The following is a 16,287-nucleotide window of genomic DNA, read 5'->3' as shown; positions in this document are numbered from 1 at the left end:
ATAAAAAAATTATGAGAGATGAGAGAAATAGGTAAAGCAGCAAGTGCATGTCCGTGAGACTCTGCGTACAGAGGGAGTTGCCCGACTCAAAGCCATCTTGCATCTGTTCCAGTGTAGTTAAGGCATTAAAGAGCACCATATATTCAATGGAGAGCTACCTCGACAATGGAAAACAGTATATGGCAGTAAAGGAGAAAAGATGAAGTAAGAGAGGGGTGAAACAGGAAGCTGGCAAAGGATGTAGGGTTAGGGGTCCCCAGAACCAGCATGCAGTGGGAGACGCCCCAACCCACCCACCCCATCCCTGCCTCAAATGTAGCTTAAAACTTTACACCTGAAAATAAAAAGCACTTTCACAGAGGAAACAGAGAACCAGTTCAATCATCCACAAATCATCTGCCAATACGTGAAGCACAGAATTCAGAAGACTGTGCTTAGCATGGTGGGCCAGAAGAAGTGGGATTCCACCAGGATCTGAACTACCATCTGTAATACTCCACAACTATAATGTGGGGAAGGCTCACTACGTAAAATAAAACCATGGATTAGCCTGGTATGACCAATGTGGAAGCGACATGCGACAGTGGATTCCTTCCAGGAGCAACAGGAGGAAGAGTGCCATCCTGTGACAGTCTCCTTGGCAGTGCGGAATTTATTAGATGAGACAGTAGCCAACCAGATGTCATTCCATCTCTGAGTAAGCAGGGATCTTATTTGCACCTGCAAACCTGCATCTGGTATTGGTAAAGTGAACAGTGGGTGAGTAATCGTTCCTCTAGCCAAATGGTTGGGCACTTCATTCCCTGGGATACCCTCATAACTTGAGACACAGAGAAAGACAAACAAGCAGTCAGTATGACTAAGCTCAGTGAGAGGGTCATTAACAGCAGAGATCACAGGGTGACAAGAGAAAAATTGGTCAGTGCTCTGAAGAATGCTTATTAAGTAACTACATATTAAAATGTGGTAAAAGGAGACCCATTTAATAAAGAGAAGGGCTCTTTTAATGGCAATCAGTTCTGCCATAAAAACACTAAATTTTCCTACCAATGACTAGTGCTCTTGAATGGTAGAGGTTTAATGGCATATCCTGTCTTATCCATGGTTTTAGAACTGTGAGTGTAAAAGACAGCAGCACCCTGAAACTGCTGAAGAACTGAATGTAACAGATGCCAAAAGGTCATGGGGTGTGACAGAGACTTTAGGACCTAGAGGTCAATCGGTCCTAATTTTTGACTTGGGCAACAACCAAGAGGGGGCGGAGGGGGAGGTGCATGAGAAAACACATGACACTCATTCCAGGGAGGAGAGGCAGGGATCCTGGCAGAGGCCTCTGAGATGCACTGGAAATGGTAAACCAACTCGAGAGTGGGTATGAGGAGGCTGATGTCACTCATATGCAAAAAGAATGGGATGTGAGTGATGATCAGGGAACTGACAACTGGGGATTGTATGGGACACCAAGAGTTGGTTCCATCCGAACTGAAGAGGTAAGATTCACATCCCAAGACATGTGGGCAAGGAAGCAGAGAACGTTAAGCTTTTGCTTGCAACTATCTTGAGTTGATGAATATGAGGCAGCCAAGCCAGCTCCTTATCAAAATGGAAGCCTAAGAAACATCACTATGCAACAACTTCCAAGTGCTGGATAAACAAGTAGAGTTCTGGATAAGGTAGTCCATTGTATGATGACAAAAATGCTTGACCCTTGTTTTTGTAGCAGAGGACTGGAAACCATGAGAAAGAGTCCACACAGTGACAATCAGATGGTGCCTTGGAGCTGCCATTCAGGTGGGGCTAATGAGTGGGAGCTGCACCAAATGCAAAAGTCATCAACGTACAGTGTAGGGGTGATCAGTGGCCCCTCAAAGCTCATTGGTGGTGATGAGGAAGAGCCTGAAGTAGGTAACACGAAAAAATAAAATGTTTATCTGCATTAACAATTGTATTGTTACATTCCATCCTGGATTTTCCATTGATTGATTTTATCTGCATTAAAATTGATTGTAGTACCATGTTCTCAAGACAAAACAATTTTCTTCCAATATTTCACATATTCCATGTCCATAGTCTCACTTTCTCAACTTAAATTGAATAAAAGAGAGTAAGATTTTTTTTAAGCAATCCACACAGTAATTCTAAGTGTGAGAGGAATTTATCAGTCAAACTCTTCCATTAAGTTTCTGTCAACAAGAAATTCCCATTCTCTAGCCGTGAAACCTACAGAGGAAACTGGGTGTAAAATAATAATGCTTACTTTTCCATATCCACATTTTAACGCTTCGACAGCTTTAAACTTCAAGAGTAATTATCAGCTTCCACTGAAAGGTGAATTCACTTCATCAGTGCACAAAACATAGGAAAATTAATTATTGCACTTGGAGCTGATGACAACTCAGTGTCTATGATTTCAGATCATGTAGTCTATATTGTATGGCATCAACACACTTATTAATTTCTACCCAGAAGTATGCTTATTTAAAGACCAAATTCATGTGCATCAGTAAGCAAGAAGTGTAAGGACTTCACATCTCAATGACAATGAAATGCAGTTGTTTCACACGAAGATATAGCTTGACTTGCGACTACAGATCTGCGAACTTGTTTGCAGAGATTTCAAAATTATTCATTGAAACACTGTAATTTGCTTTCAACTAAAGGAATTAATTGTTAATTACTTTCATTTACTCTGTTAGCAATTCAGCATAATGTGTTTGAAAACAAAGGGATTCACAAATTTGCATATTAGAAATTTTGTTAAAATTGGCTTTTAATTTTCACACTGTTTCATATCTATTACTTTCTTAAAGTGGGAACAGTTAAAAGCTGTGAAGAGAAATATTTTATAAAGAAAGTAATTTCTTAAAAGTAGTTCATTAATAGAGGGTTTCACAAAAATTCCTTTTTATGGCTTTTTAGAGTAACAGAAAGGAAAAAATACCTGAAAAAAATCATCAGTTTTGTATAAACATAACTGGTCCTGTGTCTGTTTTGTTTTTATGGTGCACCTGTGCTCAGTCTTTTTTCTGATAATACAAAAGTTAGTCAAGGGCATGGGTTCATAGTGGCTTTTCTTTTTCTGTTATTATCTTCCACACTTCCCAATGCACTTCTGTTGTGCCTTTTTTTGTCTCAAACAATAAAAATGAAAACTCACACTATAGCATAATTTTGTTTTTTGTGTTCCCACTGAGCAGGAAGTATAATCATTCCATTTATATTCAATGGTTTTCAGAACACGGTTAGCCAAAGGAAGAAAAGAGAAAAACTGTTCACATTAAGATACTTACTGTCTTATATCCATATTGTCAATATCATTCTTAGTATCAGGTTTTACCATGTCTACAATTCGTGAAATGAGAGGAAGTATAATATCAGTCCAAGATTGGGACAAGCCTTCTGAATTCAGCAACTGCCTCAGAAGACTAGATTCAAGGTGGCTATAAGCATTCCTAGAAATAAGAAGACCAGTCAAGGTTATTAAGAGAGAAGATGAACCAAACACAACAATTAAAAGATATTCTGGTAATTAATATCACAATGAGACTATAACTGTCCAATTGATCTCAAACATAATATCTGAATTGGCGAACAAACTAAACAACAAATGTTTCAGGACTGCTAATTTATATAAACTTCAAACAATACAGGAGAAACTACATGTAAATTTATATAAAATTCAAATAATATAGGAGAAACTACTTGAAAAACCTATGGAAAATAGGAATGTTCACCTAAATTATGAAATAAAATCAAATAGGGTCCTTGGAGTTTTTCACAGTGGCATGCTTCAATAAAATCTTCTCGGTTTGAAAGCCATGTCACTTCCAATATACACACTCGAGCATTCTGTAGCTGTCTTTGCCATTGCATCACGAGTTAAAATCATTGACTCCCAGGGTTGGCATAGTTTTCTGCTTATATAGATTAAATCCAGTGTCTGAAACTTCCAGACAGGATCTGATTGACACTTTTGCATTAGGTAAGTTGGGCAGTTCCTACCAGCTTTGTCCCGCCGTCGGACCGAGTGATATCAGATGGCACAAGCATCCAACAACATGTCTGAAACTGCTGCTCCTGCATCCCCACAAGCTTCAAGACTCCATACTTGCTTTTGTTCAATGTCCAAAGCCAGCCCCACACCCTGATAAGTGTGTACCTCTGGTCTCTGTTAAAACTGTTGTTGATTATTCTGGTTTTGGCCACTTCTTTTATAACAGAATCCCAATATGATGATGATTGGTCTAAAACTCTCTTCCTTTTAAATTGTATTTTATATCCATTTTCTATGCTATGTTTAGCCATGACTGTCTTCTCAAGCTCCCTTTGTTTAATATGTTATGAGTGCTCTGGCCAAACCAGCAACAGTATGAACAGTTTGACCTATGTCAATGTTACCAAATTCACAGGGAAACTTGAAAAGATGAGAGTTTTCGCTTAAATAGCATAATATTGGGAGTCTGTTACACATCAAAAAAAGTTTTGCATCACTCGGTTCCAAGAGTTCTGAAACCTATACAGAAAACTGGAGTACAGATCAACGTAATCATCATTTCCGCCCTTTTTATTGCTCATGAAAACCACACATTGCATGTTGTACCAGCACACAGCGAGACCTTCAGAGGTGGTGGTTCAGATTGCTGTACACACCAGTACCTCTAATACCCAGTAGCACACGTTCTTGCATTGATGCATGCCAGTATTCACCGTGGCATACTATCCACAAGTTCATCGAGGCACTGTTGGTCCAGATTGTCCCACTCCTCAATGGTGATTCAGCATAGATCCCTCAGAGTGGTTGGTGGGTCATATCGTCCATGAACAGCCCTTTTCAATCCATCCCAGGCATGTTCGATAGGGTTCGTGTCTGGAGAACATGCTGTCCACTCTACTCGAGCGATGTTGTTATCCTGAAGGAAGTCATTCACAAGATGTGCACGATGGTGGCAAGAAATGTTGTCCATGAGGACGAATGCCTCGCCAACATGCTGCCGATATGGTTGCACTATCAGTCAGAGGATGGCATTCACATATTGCACAGCTGTTATGGCACTTCAATGACCACCAGCAGCGTACATTGGTACCACACAATGCCACCCCAAAACAGCAGGGAACCTCCACCTTGCTGCACTTGCTGGACAGTGTGTCTAAGGCATTCAGCCTGATCGGGCTGCCTCCAAACATATCTCCAATGATTGTCTGGTTGAAGGCATATGCGACACTCATCTGTAAAGAGAATGTGATACCAATCCTGAGTGGTCCATTTGGCATGTTGGGCCCATCTGCACCGCACTGCATGGTGTCATGGTTGCAAAGATGAACCTCGCCAAGGATGCTGGGAGTGAAACTGCGCACAGTTTGAGTCATTATGCGATGTCCTATGGCTGCACGAAAAGTGTTATTCAACATGATGGCGTTGCTGTCAGGGTTCCATAATCTGTAGGTAGCAGTCATCCACTGCAGTAGTAGCCCTTGGGTTGCCTGAGCGAGGCATGTCACTGACAGTTCCTGTCTCTCTGCACCTCCTCCATGTCCGAAGAATATCTCTTTGGTTCACTCTGAGACACCTGGACACTTCCCTAGTTGAGAGCCCTTCCTGGCACAAAGTAACAATGCAGGCATGATCGAACTGCGGTATTGACATGGTTGAACTATAGATAATACGAGCCATGTAACTCCTTCCTGGTGGAGTGACTGGAACTGATCAGCTGTCTGACAGCCTCTGTCTAATAGGCACTGCTCATGCATGGTTGTTTACATCTTTGAGCAGGTTTAGTGACATCTCTGAACAGTCAAAGGGACTGTGTCTGTGATACAATATCCACAGCCAATGTCTATCTTCAGGAGTTCTGGGAACTGGGGTGATGCAAATGTTTTTTTGATGTGTGTAAAAAAGTGGCCAAAATTAGAACACACAGCAAGAATTTTAACAGAGACCAGGGCTATTCACTCAGTAGGGCATGGGGGTAGGATTTGGACTCTGAGTGAAAGCAAAGAACGAGGCTCAATGCCTGTAGAGGTGAGGGAGCAATAGTTCCAAATGCATTTGTGCCATGTGATGTCACTCAATTCAGTGGCAGGATGGAGCTATTAGCTGCTGCCCAGTTTACCTTCCATGCATGTGTCACTCTGGCCCTCTCTGGATGATTCTAGGTGTTGCCATTGCATCTATATTAACAGAACACTGTGCTAGCCTTGGCAGTTACAGATTTTAACACCCGATAACAATGGTGGAGACAGCTATAGAGAACTCAAGTGTTTTGGTCGAAGTGACATGAGTTGTAAACCAAGAAAATTTTGTTAATATCAGATAGTGCAAGATTAACGGGAATTACAAAAATAAAATTAAAGAAAAATGTTGATTCTGGGGGTTCCAGAATTTCCTACCCAAGGCCAAATCCAGACTTGTGTCTATTTTTTATCTGTCATCTTAATTCTTCCAATTTAAACAGATAGTAAGATGACACTCTTCCTCAATTTCACAAAGAGGAAAATATAGTAGCCATCAATTGAAATGTAGTCACTATCTCAGACATTACCACTATTTTTACTGTCATCATTTAAAGCCTGATAACAAAATAAAGACCTTTCAGATAAATGAAAATTACCATTGTTGTAATATATTCCACTTACAACCAGATTTCATCCTAAAACAAAATTGTGCCATTGAGGAAAAAGTTAACAATGTTTGCCTATTTTCATATTCGTAGTATAAATACATGAAAACCACACATTCCATACAACAGTGTTTCACAAATAACTTCTTGTGGGCAAAAGGGAGTAAGAGATAAACACATTAGTTTTATTCTATATGAAACTCCAATTGAAGAAGATTTATTTAACCATTTTTAATCCCCCCCACCACTTTACACTATATTATGATTTCGTGATAAAAATAAAGTAACTTTTACTTGATACTTGTTTTACTCCGCTAACAGACAGCATTGTAACTGGCGAAAAAGAGTAAAATTCAGTTTTTAAATAAGAAATCCTGTTTCAATTGCATGATATTATTTTACATGAAAAACAAACCCATAAAAATAAATTCTATGGAACTGCATTTCTTGAGAAGTGCATTAGTCATTTGCTTTACTTGCTGTGCACCACAAATGAACTTCACACAGCATATAGCCACAGAATGTATTAATCTTCATCAGCACACTAAGTGTTTCAAAGAGATCCAAAATTACTACTGTCCTCTTGATGACAAAGTATAATCTTTCAGTGGAAATGTATTACATTTCCTTGTGGCATGTAGGTGTAATTGCACTGCATGCTTCTTATATACTCTTGCATATTATCATGTTGTAGCAGCTTCACAAAGCACAGCATTTTTTATGCAGAACCCTCTTCCTCTCCTCCCTCCCCCTCCCCCATACCAAAAAATGGAAGTATTAGTAGTTGGTTAAATTAAGAAAAATATACCAGGCCTATGATCTTTAAGTCTGTTAGTCAACACCACATAGTAACACTCTAAAGACGCCAGTGATCAGCCATACACATTCAACACAGAATTTTAGTGTTACGCTAGCGACTGTTGTCGTTTCAACTCTCCAACATTGTGAACAGAATTGGATATAAAATGACAATTTGGGGAGCGATCGTATGATGTACATAAATTTTTATGTAACTGTCTTGACTTAAAAGTTTTTTCAATAGAATTACCAGCTCCAGCTCTACAATAGCCATCATCAGGATCTATAGTAGAAGTAAATGAAAAAAACTTACTTTCTACTACGATAAGGAGTAGAGATGAAACTTCATAGTACAGAGTTTAATTTGTGAGTTATAAAGAGCTTCTAACAACGAGAAACCTTAATTTACTGACCGCATTTTAGTCTCAGTTCTTAAATTTCTTGTGGGTTTGTGTATCTAGTAGCCACAGTTCCACATTTTAATTATTGTCTAGTGTTAGTTCTGCCACCTTTAGCACAGATATAAACTGTGACTGCTGCATCCAGATGTGAGTTTAGTCAGTGACCCTTCACTCACAGCTCTATACAGTGCTGTCTTCGGTCACACAGTTTGGAGTGGCTGCTAATAGTCATCACTGTGTGTGTGTGTGTGTGTGTGTGTGTGTGTGTGTGTGTGGGGGGGGGGGGGGGGGGGGGGGGGGGGGTGTTGAATGTGGCAATCCAAGGGATGTTGAGCACAGCCCATGTATCCCCTGATCAGTCCCCTACAGCGGCCAACCCAGCTACTGGCCCCACTGAGGGAGACCCCTCACCCAGGGTCAACTGAGAGATATCTTGAAGCTGTAAAAGGTTGTGAAAGACCTTCTGAGGGCTGACTTAAAGGCCTCCCAGGTACATCTGATGTTTAAGGTGCTATCTGACGTTGAGAAAGATCCCAAGCCAGATGCAGTCATTTGGCCCGTTTCAGAGGAAGCCTCTTGGCCTGCAAGATCTGATCAGTTATAGAGGTTGGATTGGGAGTACTGGTAATTGGGAGCTCCAGCATTAGGGTTGGGTTGTTTGGGGAAGGAGACCAGACAGTGAGCTCATCAGTCTCATCAGATTAGGGAAGGATGGCGAATGAAGTCGGCCACGTCCTTTCAAAGGAACCATCCCGGCATTTGCCTGGAGCGATTTAGGGAAATCACGGAAAACCTAAATCAGGATGGCTGGATGCGGGATTGAACCATTGTCCTCCCGAATGCGAGTCCAGTGTCTAACCACTGTCCAGCATTAGGCACATAACAGAGCCCCTTAGAAATATGGCTGCCAAGGCAGGGAAGAAATACAGTGTGCACTCTTTGTGTATACTGTCAAGTATAGCTCCCACCCAAACAAACTCACAGGAACTGTCTACTTAAGTTTCACTACAAGATAAACTGCTTCTAACAGCAATACCGTATTCCCTCGAATCTAAGCCACACTTGATTCTAAGCCGCACCTGAAAAATGAGACTCGAAAATGAGGAAAAAAAAATTTCCCCGAATCTAAACCGCACCTGAAATTTGAGACTCGAAATTCAAGTGGAGAGAAAGGTTTTAGGCCGCACCTCCAAATCGAAAAAATGTTGGTCCATTGTAATATGAGACACAATTTAGGTCGAATGAATGATGATACAGCTACAGTAGTTAGGTTCCAGTTGTAAGCTTAGCAGTTAAACTTTACCAGGTAGCCATTGCTATGTGTCAGTCGCTCCGTTCGTATTTACACGGGTACCCTTCCTTTTCCACGTGCTTCGTCTGGTTTGAATTGATTGCTTAATTTTCTTTGATCTGATAAGTGCCGTTCTCTTTGTTATAGGTGTTCACGTCACTCTAAGCTGAAGATGCATTACTGTACTGTGTCATGCATGAGAGAGGAATCGTCTCATTAGCGAAACAGTGGCAAGAGACCACTACTTCTTGTTACTTACACTGCTTCTTTTCTTTGATAATGTTCAACAAGAACCAAAACAATAGACTGCGTATGATTGAAGATGTTCTGAACAAGAGTTTAGTGAAAAATTTTCTCTGTTTGAAAATCTTTGCAGACGCCTCTTTAGTACATTACATTCTGCACAGAAATTAGAGTCATCTTAGATTTAAAAATCTAGTCAATTGCCGTGCGTCATTTCTGACTGTATCACTATTACGCATAAGAATAATACGAATATAAACGTGACATGATATTATATGTATATTCTTCCACTTTTGCTGTTGTCTCACTCTAGTTTCGTAGTTTATTAGGCAGAGAGGATTTAAATGAGATACCAGCAAACACGAAACAATACATGGCAAAATGTTTATATTCATATTATTCTTATGGTGAAGAGAATACCGCACGTGATTCACAATTCATAAAAGTTCCTATTAGCAACCATCTCTTCTCACAGGTAGGAAAAAATTCAGAACGTAGAGTTGGCCATATTGACAAACATCCCTAACTCTTGCCAGTCGGATTTTTGTAGTACATTGAAACGCTGCAACATTCAAAGATGAACAATACGGAATTTGTATTTACTTCGATGGATAATGTATGAAAATGCAGTGGTCGAAACTCGGGGCGGAGGAAAAAAGCTCGATTTTCCACATTTTTTTTTAAATTTATTTACTGACGCAGAGGTTTTGGCGCCAGTATTTATCTTTGTGCCTGCAAAGCATGCCTGTGTAGTGCTACATATATTCGATGGCAGAGGTTAGTTGTGGCGACACCTACCAACATTTTTTAGAACTTCCGCTTACTTTGCACTCGATTCTAAGCCGCAGACGGTTTTTTGGATTACAAAAACCGGAAAAAAAGTGCGGCTTAGATTCGAGTAAATATGGTAAACACTCCACCATCAACAGTATTCAACCTATGCTTTCTGAACTCTGTTACGTCATTTTTAAAAATTTTGCCTAAGCTTATCTCTGGCATCAGCCAGCTTTCAATACCCACAATAATTTGAGCTTCTGTGCTTTCTATTTGCATCTAGAGCACTGGTTCCATTCCAACATGCTATGACAATTTACAGCTACAGTACTGATTGTTGCTATGACTATCCTTGTCCTGTATGTGTACTGTACCTTTTAAGACTGAAACACTTCCTGTACTTACCGGAGCTCTGCCTTCATCTCACAAACAGGACTCATTCCAGTTGTGAAGCACATGCATCCAGATGCAATGAAGAGCACAGGGTGCAGCCAACTGCAGGCGGTGGCTCATGTCAGTACCGATGATTTGTGCCACTTTGGATCAGGAGAGATTCTCTCTGATTTCAATTGGCTATCAGACTTGGTAAGGACTACGTCTTGTCTACAAGATGAAAGCAGATCTTCTCAGGAAAGTACAGAAAGTCTTTCAGTCTCAAAGCAAGCAGGACAAACATAGGCCAAGGGCAGACATAGCAACAATTAATACTATAGTTGTAAATCATCATAGTGTGATGGGATGGAACCAGAGCTCCAGGCACTAATAAAAAGCACTGACGTTCAAATTTTTTGGCTGCCAAAAGCTGGTTAAACTGGAGATAAGGTCAACTGAAATTTTTACAATGGATCTAACAGAGTTTAGTAAGGATAGGTTAAATACTATTGGTGGTAGACTGTTTGTTGCTGTTAGAAGTAGTTTATCTTGTAGTGAACTTGAAGTAGATGGTTTCTGTGAGTTTGACTGGATATGAGTTATACTTGACCAACTGGAACAAATAGATAATTGGGCCTTTTACCGACACCCCCCCCCCCCTCCCCCAACTCGGCTGATACAGTTTCTGAACAGTTCAAAGAAAACTTGAGCCTCATTTCAAATAGGTGCCCCAGTTATACCATTATAGTTGGCGGTGACTTTGATCTACCCTTAATAAGTTGGGAAAAATACATACTTAAATTCTGTTGTAGGTATAAAATATCATACAAAATCATGCTAAATACTTTCTCCAAAAATTATTTTGAATAATTAGTTCAGGATCCCACTCAAAGTGTGAATGGTCATGAACACATACTTTATCTCTTAGCAACACACAATCCTGAGCATAAAGGGAGCATCATTATTAATACAGAGAATAGTGACCACAAGGCCACTGTACAAAGACTGAACACCATAAGATGCAAATCACTAAGGATGAACACAAAATATATCTATTAAGGAAAGCAAACAAAAAACTTGCTTGATGCCCTCCTAAGAGTGTGTCTCCACTCCTTCCAAACTATGTAAGTGTAGACAACATGTGGCTTAAATTCAAAGAAATAGTATCAGCTGCAATTGAGATATTTATACCAAATAAATTAACAAAGATGGTACAAAAACAGGTCAGAAAACTGTTACCGAAGCAACAAAAAAAGCATGCCAAATTCTAAAGACCACAAACCTTCAAGACGGGTGACATTTTACTGAAGTCGAAAACATAGCATGGACTTCAATGTGAGATGCTTTTAATAGCTTCCAGAATGAAACTCTGTTTCAAAAATCTCTCCAACATAAAATTGAAGAGATTCTGATTGTATGTAAAGTACATCAGCAGCAAGACACAATACTTTCACTGTGCGATACCAATGGTAATATTACCAATGACAGTGCCACTAAAGTGGCATTTTCCAAAATTTCTTCACTGAAGAAGATGGAGCAAATACTCTGGAATTCAAATTAAGAACAGCTGTCAACACGAGTTACTTAGAATTAGATATCCTTGGTATAGCGAAGGAGCTTAAATTATTTAATAAATGCAAGTCTTTTGGTCCAGACTTTGTTCGAATTAGGTATCTTTCAGAGTACGCTAACATGACGGTTGCTTACTGAGCAATCAGATGCGACCATTCATGCGATGAAAGATCCATACCTAAAGACTGGAAAGCTGCACAGGGGAAACAGGAGAAATTTGACGAATTACAGACCCATATCACTGACATCAATTTGCAGTAGAATTTTGGAACACATGAATTACCAAAAGAAAATAGTCTATTGATGTATAGTCAACACGTATTCAAAAAATATCCTTCTTGTGAAACACAACTAGCTCTTTACTCGCAGGAAGAAAGGAGTGCTACTGGCAGCGGATCTCAAACTGAGTGCATATTTCTAGATTTCCAAAAGGCTTTTGACACTATTCCTCACACCTGACTTCAAATCATATTGCATGCCGATGGATTATTGTCTCAGTTGTGTGACTGCTTTCATGATTTCCTGTCGGAAATGTCACAGTTGATAGTAATTGATGGAAAGTCATCGAGTAAAACAGAAGTGATATCTGTTGTTTACCAAGGAAGTGCTGTAGGTCCTCTGCTGTTCCAAATCCATGTAAATGAATTAGGAGACAATCTGCACAGGCCTCTTAGATTGTATACAGATGATGCTGTCGTCTACCATCTAATAAACTCATCAGAAGATCAAAATCAATTGCACAATGACTTAGACAAGATATCTATAGGGTGTGATTAGCGGCAATTGACTCTAAATAACAAAGTGTGAGGGCTTCCACATGAGTACTAAAACGACTCCATTAAATTTCAGTTACATGATAAATCACACATCTAAAGGCTGTGAATTCAACTAAATGCTAAGGAATTACACATAATTTGAATTGGAACAATCACATAGAGAATGTAGTGGGGAAGCCAAACCAAAGACTGTGTTAACACTTGGAAGATTAATCCTATTAACGAGTTTGACTAAACTATGCTTGTCCATCCTGTATGGAATGGGAACCTTGCCAGATAGGATTGAGAGAGGACATCAAAAAATTCCAAAGAAGGGCAGCTAATTTCGTACACGTGTGAAATAGAGGAAAAGAATGTCATAGATGTGATATGCGAGTTTGGGTGGCAATCATTAAAATAAAGGTTTTTTGCATTTTGGTAAGATCTTTTCACAGAATTTCAATCACCAAATTTCCCCTCTGAATGCGTAAATATTTTACTGGCTCCAACCTACAAAGGAAGAAATGGTCATCATAGTACAATAAGACAATTCAGAGCTTGTATGGAATGATTTAAGTGTTCATTTTTTGCAAGCATGATTAGAGAGTGGAATGGCAGAGAAATAATCTGAAGGTGGTTCAATTAATCCTTCAACAGGCACTTAACTGTGAATTGCTGAGTAGTCATGGAGAAGTTGCTACTGAATAAGAGATTAAAAACAAAGGACAGAAAGTATAAAATAAACATGGTAGACCTCTCATTCAGCTGCACTGCAACGATTCATAATTATGTAAAAATATGAGTCAAAATAACCATGCATGCTTGAACTGTGTACAGGGTCACAATTATTGAACTATATGAAATAAAACCATCACTGCTTCTGAACGGTTTGTGTTAGGACATTCAAACTGCACAGTTGGCCGTGGGGCATGATGGGAATTAGTATGTGCATTGCTGTTTGGTTTAGCGACGAAGCCCACTTTCATTTTTCAGATAGGTTCATCAATAGGTAAAACTAGCGCATTTTTGGGGACTGAGGATCCGCATTTTGCGATCAAGAAGTCTCTTCACCCTCAACAGGTCACAGTGTGGTGTGCAACGTCCAGTCACAGAATAATCAGTGTGATATTCCTTGATGGCATGCTGACTACCGAATGGTATGTGAAGGTTTTGGAAGATGATTTCACCCCCATTATCCAAAGTGTCCCAGATTTCGACAAGATGTGATTCATACAAGATGGAGCTCGACTCCATTGAAGCAGGAATGTGTTTGATGCCCTGGAGACACACTTTGGGGACAGCATTCTGATTTTGGGGCACCCAGAGGCCACTGGCATGAGCCCCAATACTAACACCATCTGTATATGTGCGTATCACTATCCCATGACTTTTGTTACGTTAGTGTATGCCCAATTACAATTAACCTACTCAAGTCTCGAGAGTGTTTCCTTCTCCATATCTTCTTGCTGTTGACCAGAGGCCTGTGGCTGCTGAATTGATTCTTCATGGGGAGACACCTGTTGTAGCCAAAGTGTGCCAGACAGGAACTCCTTCGTCAGTCCAGCACATACATCTTGTGAGCAAGCACTTCCTGCAACAATTGTAAGAAAATTGTTTGCACTTCAAATAAATTTACCAACATTAAAAGAAGAGCAACAGGAACCATCAGGAAACATGGTGCATATTATTTTGGATCACAGTGTTTTCAGACTACTCATAAGGCTGTCACTATTTGCTGCTGCCTATGGAGAGTTACCAATAACCAGCTAAGTATAATGCAATTACAAAAGCAATTGTCATCAAATAAACACATGTATAGTCCCTTCTTCATGCAAATCAAAGGAGAAGACAATTTCTTATATAGAGCTTTTTGGTATTTACCAAAAATAAGAGTGCTACAGTTAAATAATAACACATAGAAGTAAAAGTATTTGACTACTGATCAGAAGTGTGTTTTGTGACAAAGAGTATACATACACAATATTTACAAACATCATAAAAACTCTGAGAGTTTGTCTTTCACATATTGTATAATTTGTTACAATGCTCCTGGCAATTTGTCTGTAGCGATTTTTCAAAGTGGTTCATGGACATTACAACTGCACTGTATCTACATCTACACAATTACTCTGCTGTTCACACTTAAGTGCCTGACAAAGGGTTCACTGAACCACCTTCAAGATATTTCTCTACTGTTCCACTCTCAAACAGCATGTACGAAGAATGAACACTTAAATCTTTCTGTGAGAGCTCTGATTTTCCTTATTTCTTTATGACGATCATTTCTCCCTATGTAAGTGGGCACTAAGAAAATATTTTCACACTCTGAGGAGAAGTGACTGAAGTTTCTTGAGAAGATCTTGCCACAACAAAAAAGAGCCTTTGTTTTAATGAGTGCCACTTCAACTTAGGTATCATATCCATGGCACTCTTTCCCCTATTTTACACTAATACAAAATGAGCTGCCCTTCTTTGGAATTTTTCAATGTCCTCCACCAATCCTATCTGATGTGGAACCCACAGGGCACATCAGTACTCCAGAAGAGGGTGGAGAAGCACAGTGTAAGCAGTCTCAGACTTTGTTGCATTTTCTAAGTGTTTTGACAATACATCGTCATCTTTGGTGCTTTCCCCACAACATTAACTATATGTTAACGAACTTGTTATTGTAATCCATAGTTGATTTCTTGACTTTAGATTTGTGTGATTTATTGTGTAACCAAAATTTAGCAGATTCCTTTTATTATTCATGTGGATGGCTTCATACTTTTAACTATTAAGAGACAACATAATAATACTCACTGCTAGTTTTCTCTTGTTTAATGCTGTGCTCCCCATCATTCTCCTTTGGGCGTGATAATGTGACTATATTCTCTTCCACATTCATGTCCAGATAAAATGATGAACTTGATGATGGAAGGCGTGGAGATTCTAGTTCAGAAATCTGCATTTCTGGTTCTGAGTCTATGTAAGACAGCAAAAAATCATATTTTAATATTAGTTTACTGCTTATTGTCTCAAATATTGTTTAACTGCTTACATTTCTTGTTCTATATACATATATAAAAAGATCAGAAGCTGAAAAATGTAAAATTAACAAATTAGCTTTGATCACAGCGAAGATAAAACAGTAGGCATGGTTTTATGGAGTAGGTTGGACTGTTTCAACAAGTAAAAGGATATACAAAAAATGAAAAGTCCAGGATGGAATAACGGCAATAGTCAAAGGAGGATAAATTGCTACTCACCATACAGAGGAGACACTGAGTTGAAGACAGGCACAACAAAAAGATATCTGTAGATTTGAGCTTTCAGCCAAAAAGCCTTCTTCTGAAGTATAAAACACACATTCGCACTAGCACATGTCACACACACATGATCACAGACTCTGACCAGCCAGAGACAGTGGTCATTCAAGTGAGAGTTGTGTTTGTGTGAAAGTGTATGTGTTTTCTACTTTAGAA

At 39.4% G+C, this 16,287-nt stretch overlaps 1 protein-coding gene across 1 annotated transcript in view; it reads right to left on the bottom strand.

Moving 5' to 3' along the window:
• LOC124788540 (1-phosphatidylinositol 3-phosphate 5-kinase) overlaps positions 1-16,287 on the bottom strand; it is a 407,657-nt gene that overhangs the window by 285,438 nt on the left and 105,932 nt on the right. The window contains exons 8-10 of the mRNA XM_047255810.1: positions 15,626-15,787; positions 14,252-14,414; positions 3,291-3,452 (exon numbers count right to left, since the gene is read on the bottom strand). Of these exons, the coding sequence (XP_047111766.1) occupies positions 3,291-3,452; positions 14,252-14,414; positions 15,626-15,787 (487 nt within the window). The remainder of the gene's footprint in view (positions 1-3,290; positions 3,453-14,251; positions 14,415-15,625; positions 15,788-16,287) is intronic.

The sequence above is a fragment of the Schistocerca piceifrons genome, chromosome 3 (assembly GCF_021461385.2).
Source record: "Schistocerca piceifrons isolate TAMUIC-IGC-003096 chromosome 3, iqSchPice1.1, whole genome shotgun sequence".
NCBI classification, from domain to species: Eukaryota; Metazoa; Arthropoda; class Insecta; order Orthoptera; family Acrididae; genus Schistocerca; species Schistocerca piceifrons.
Note: the sequence above shows the minus strand (reverse complement) of the source record. Positions and strands in the feature narration are given on the sequence as shown.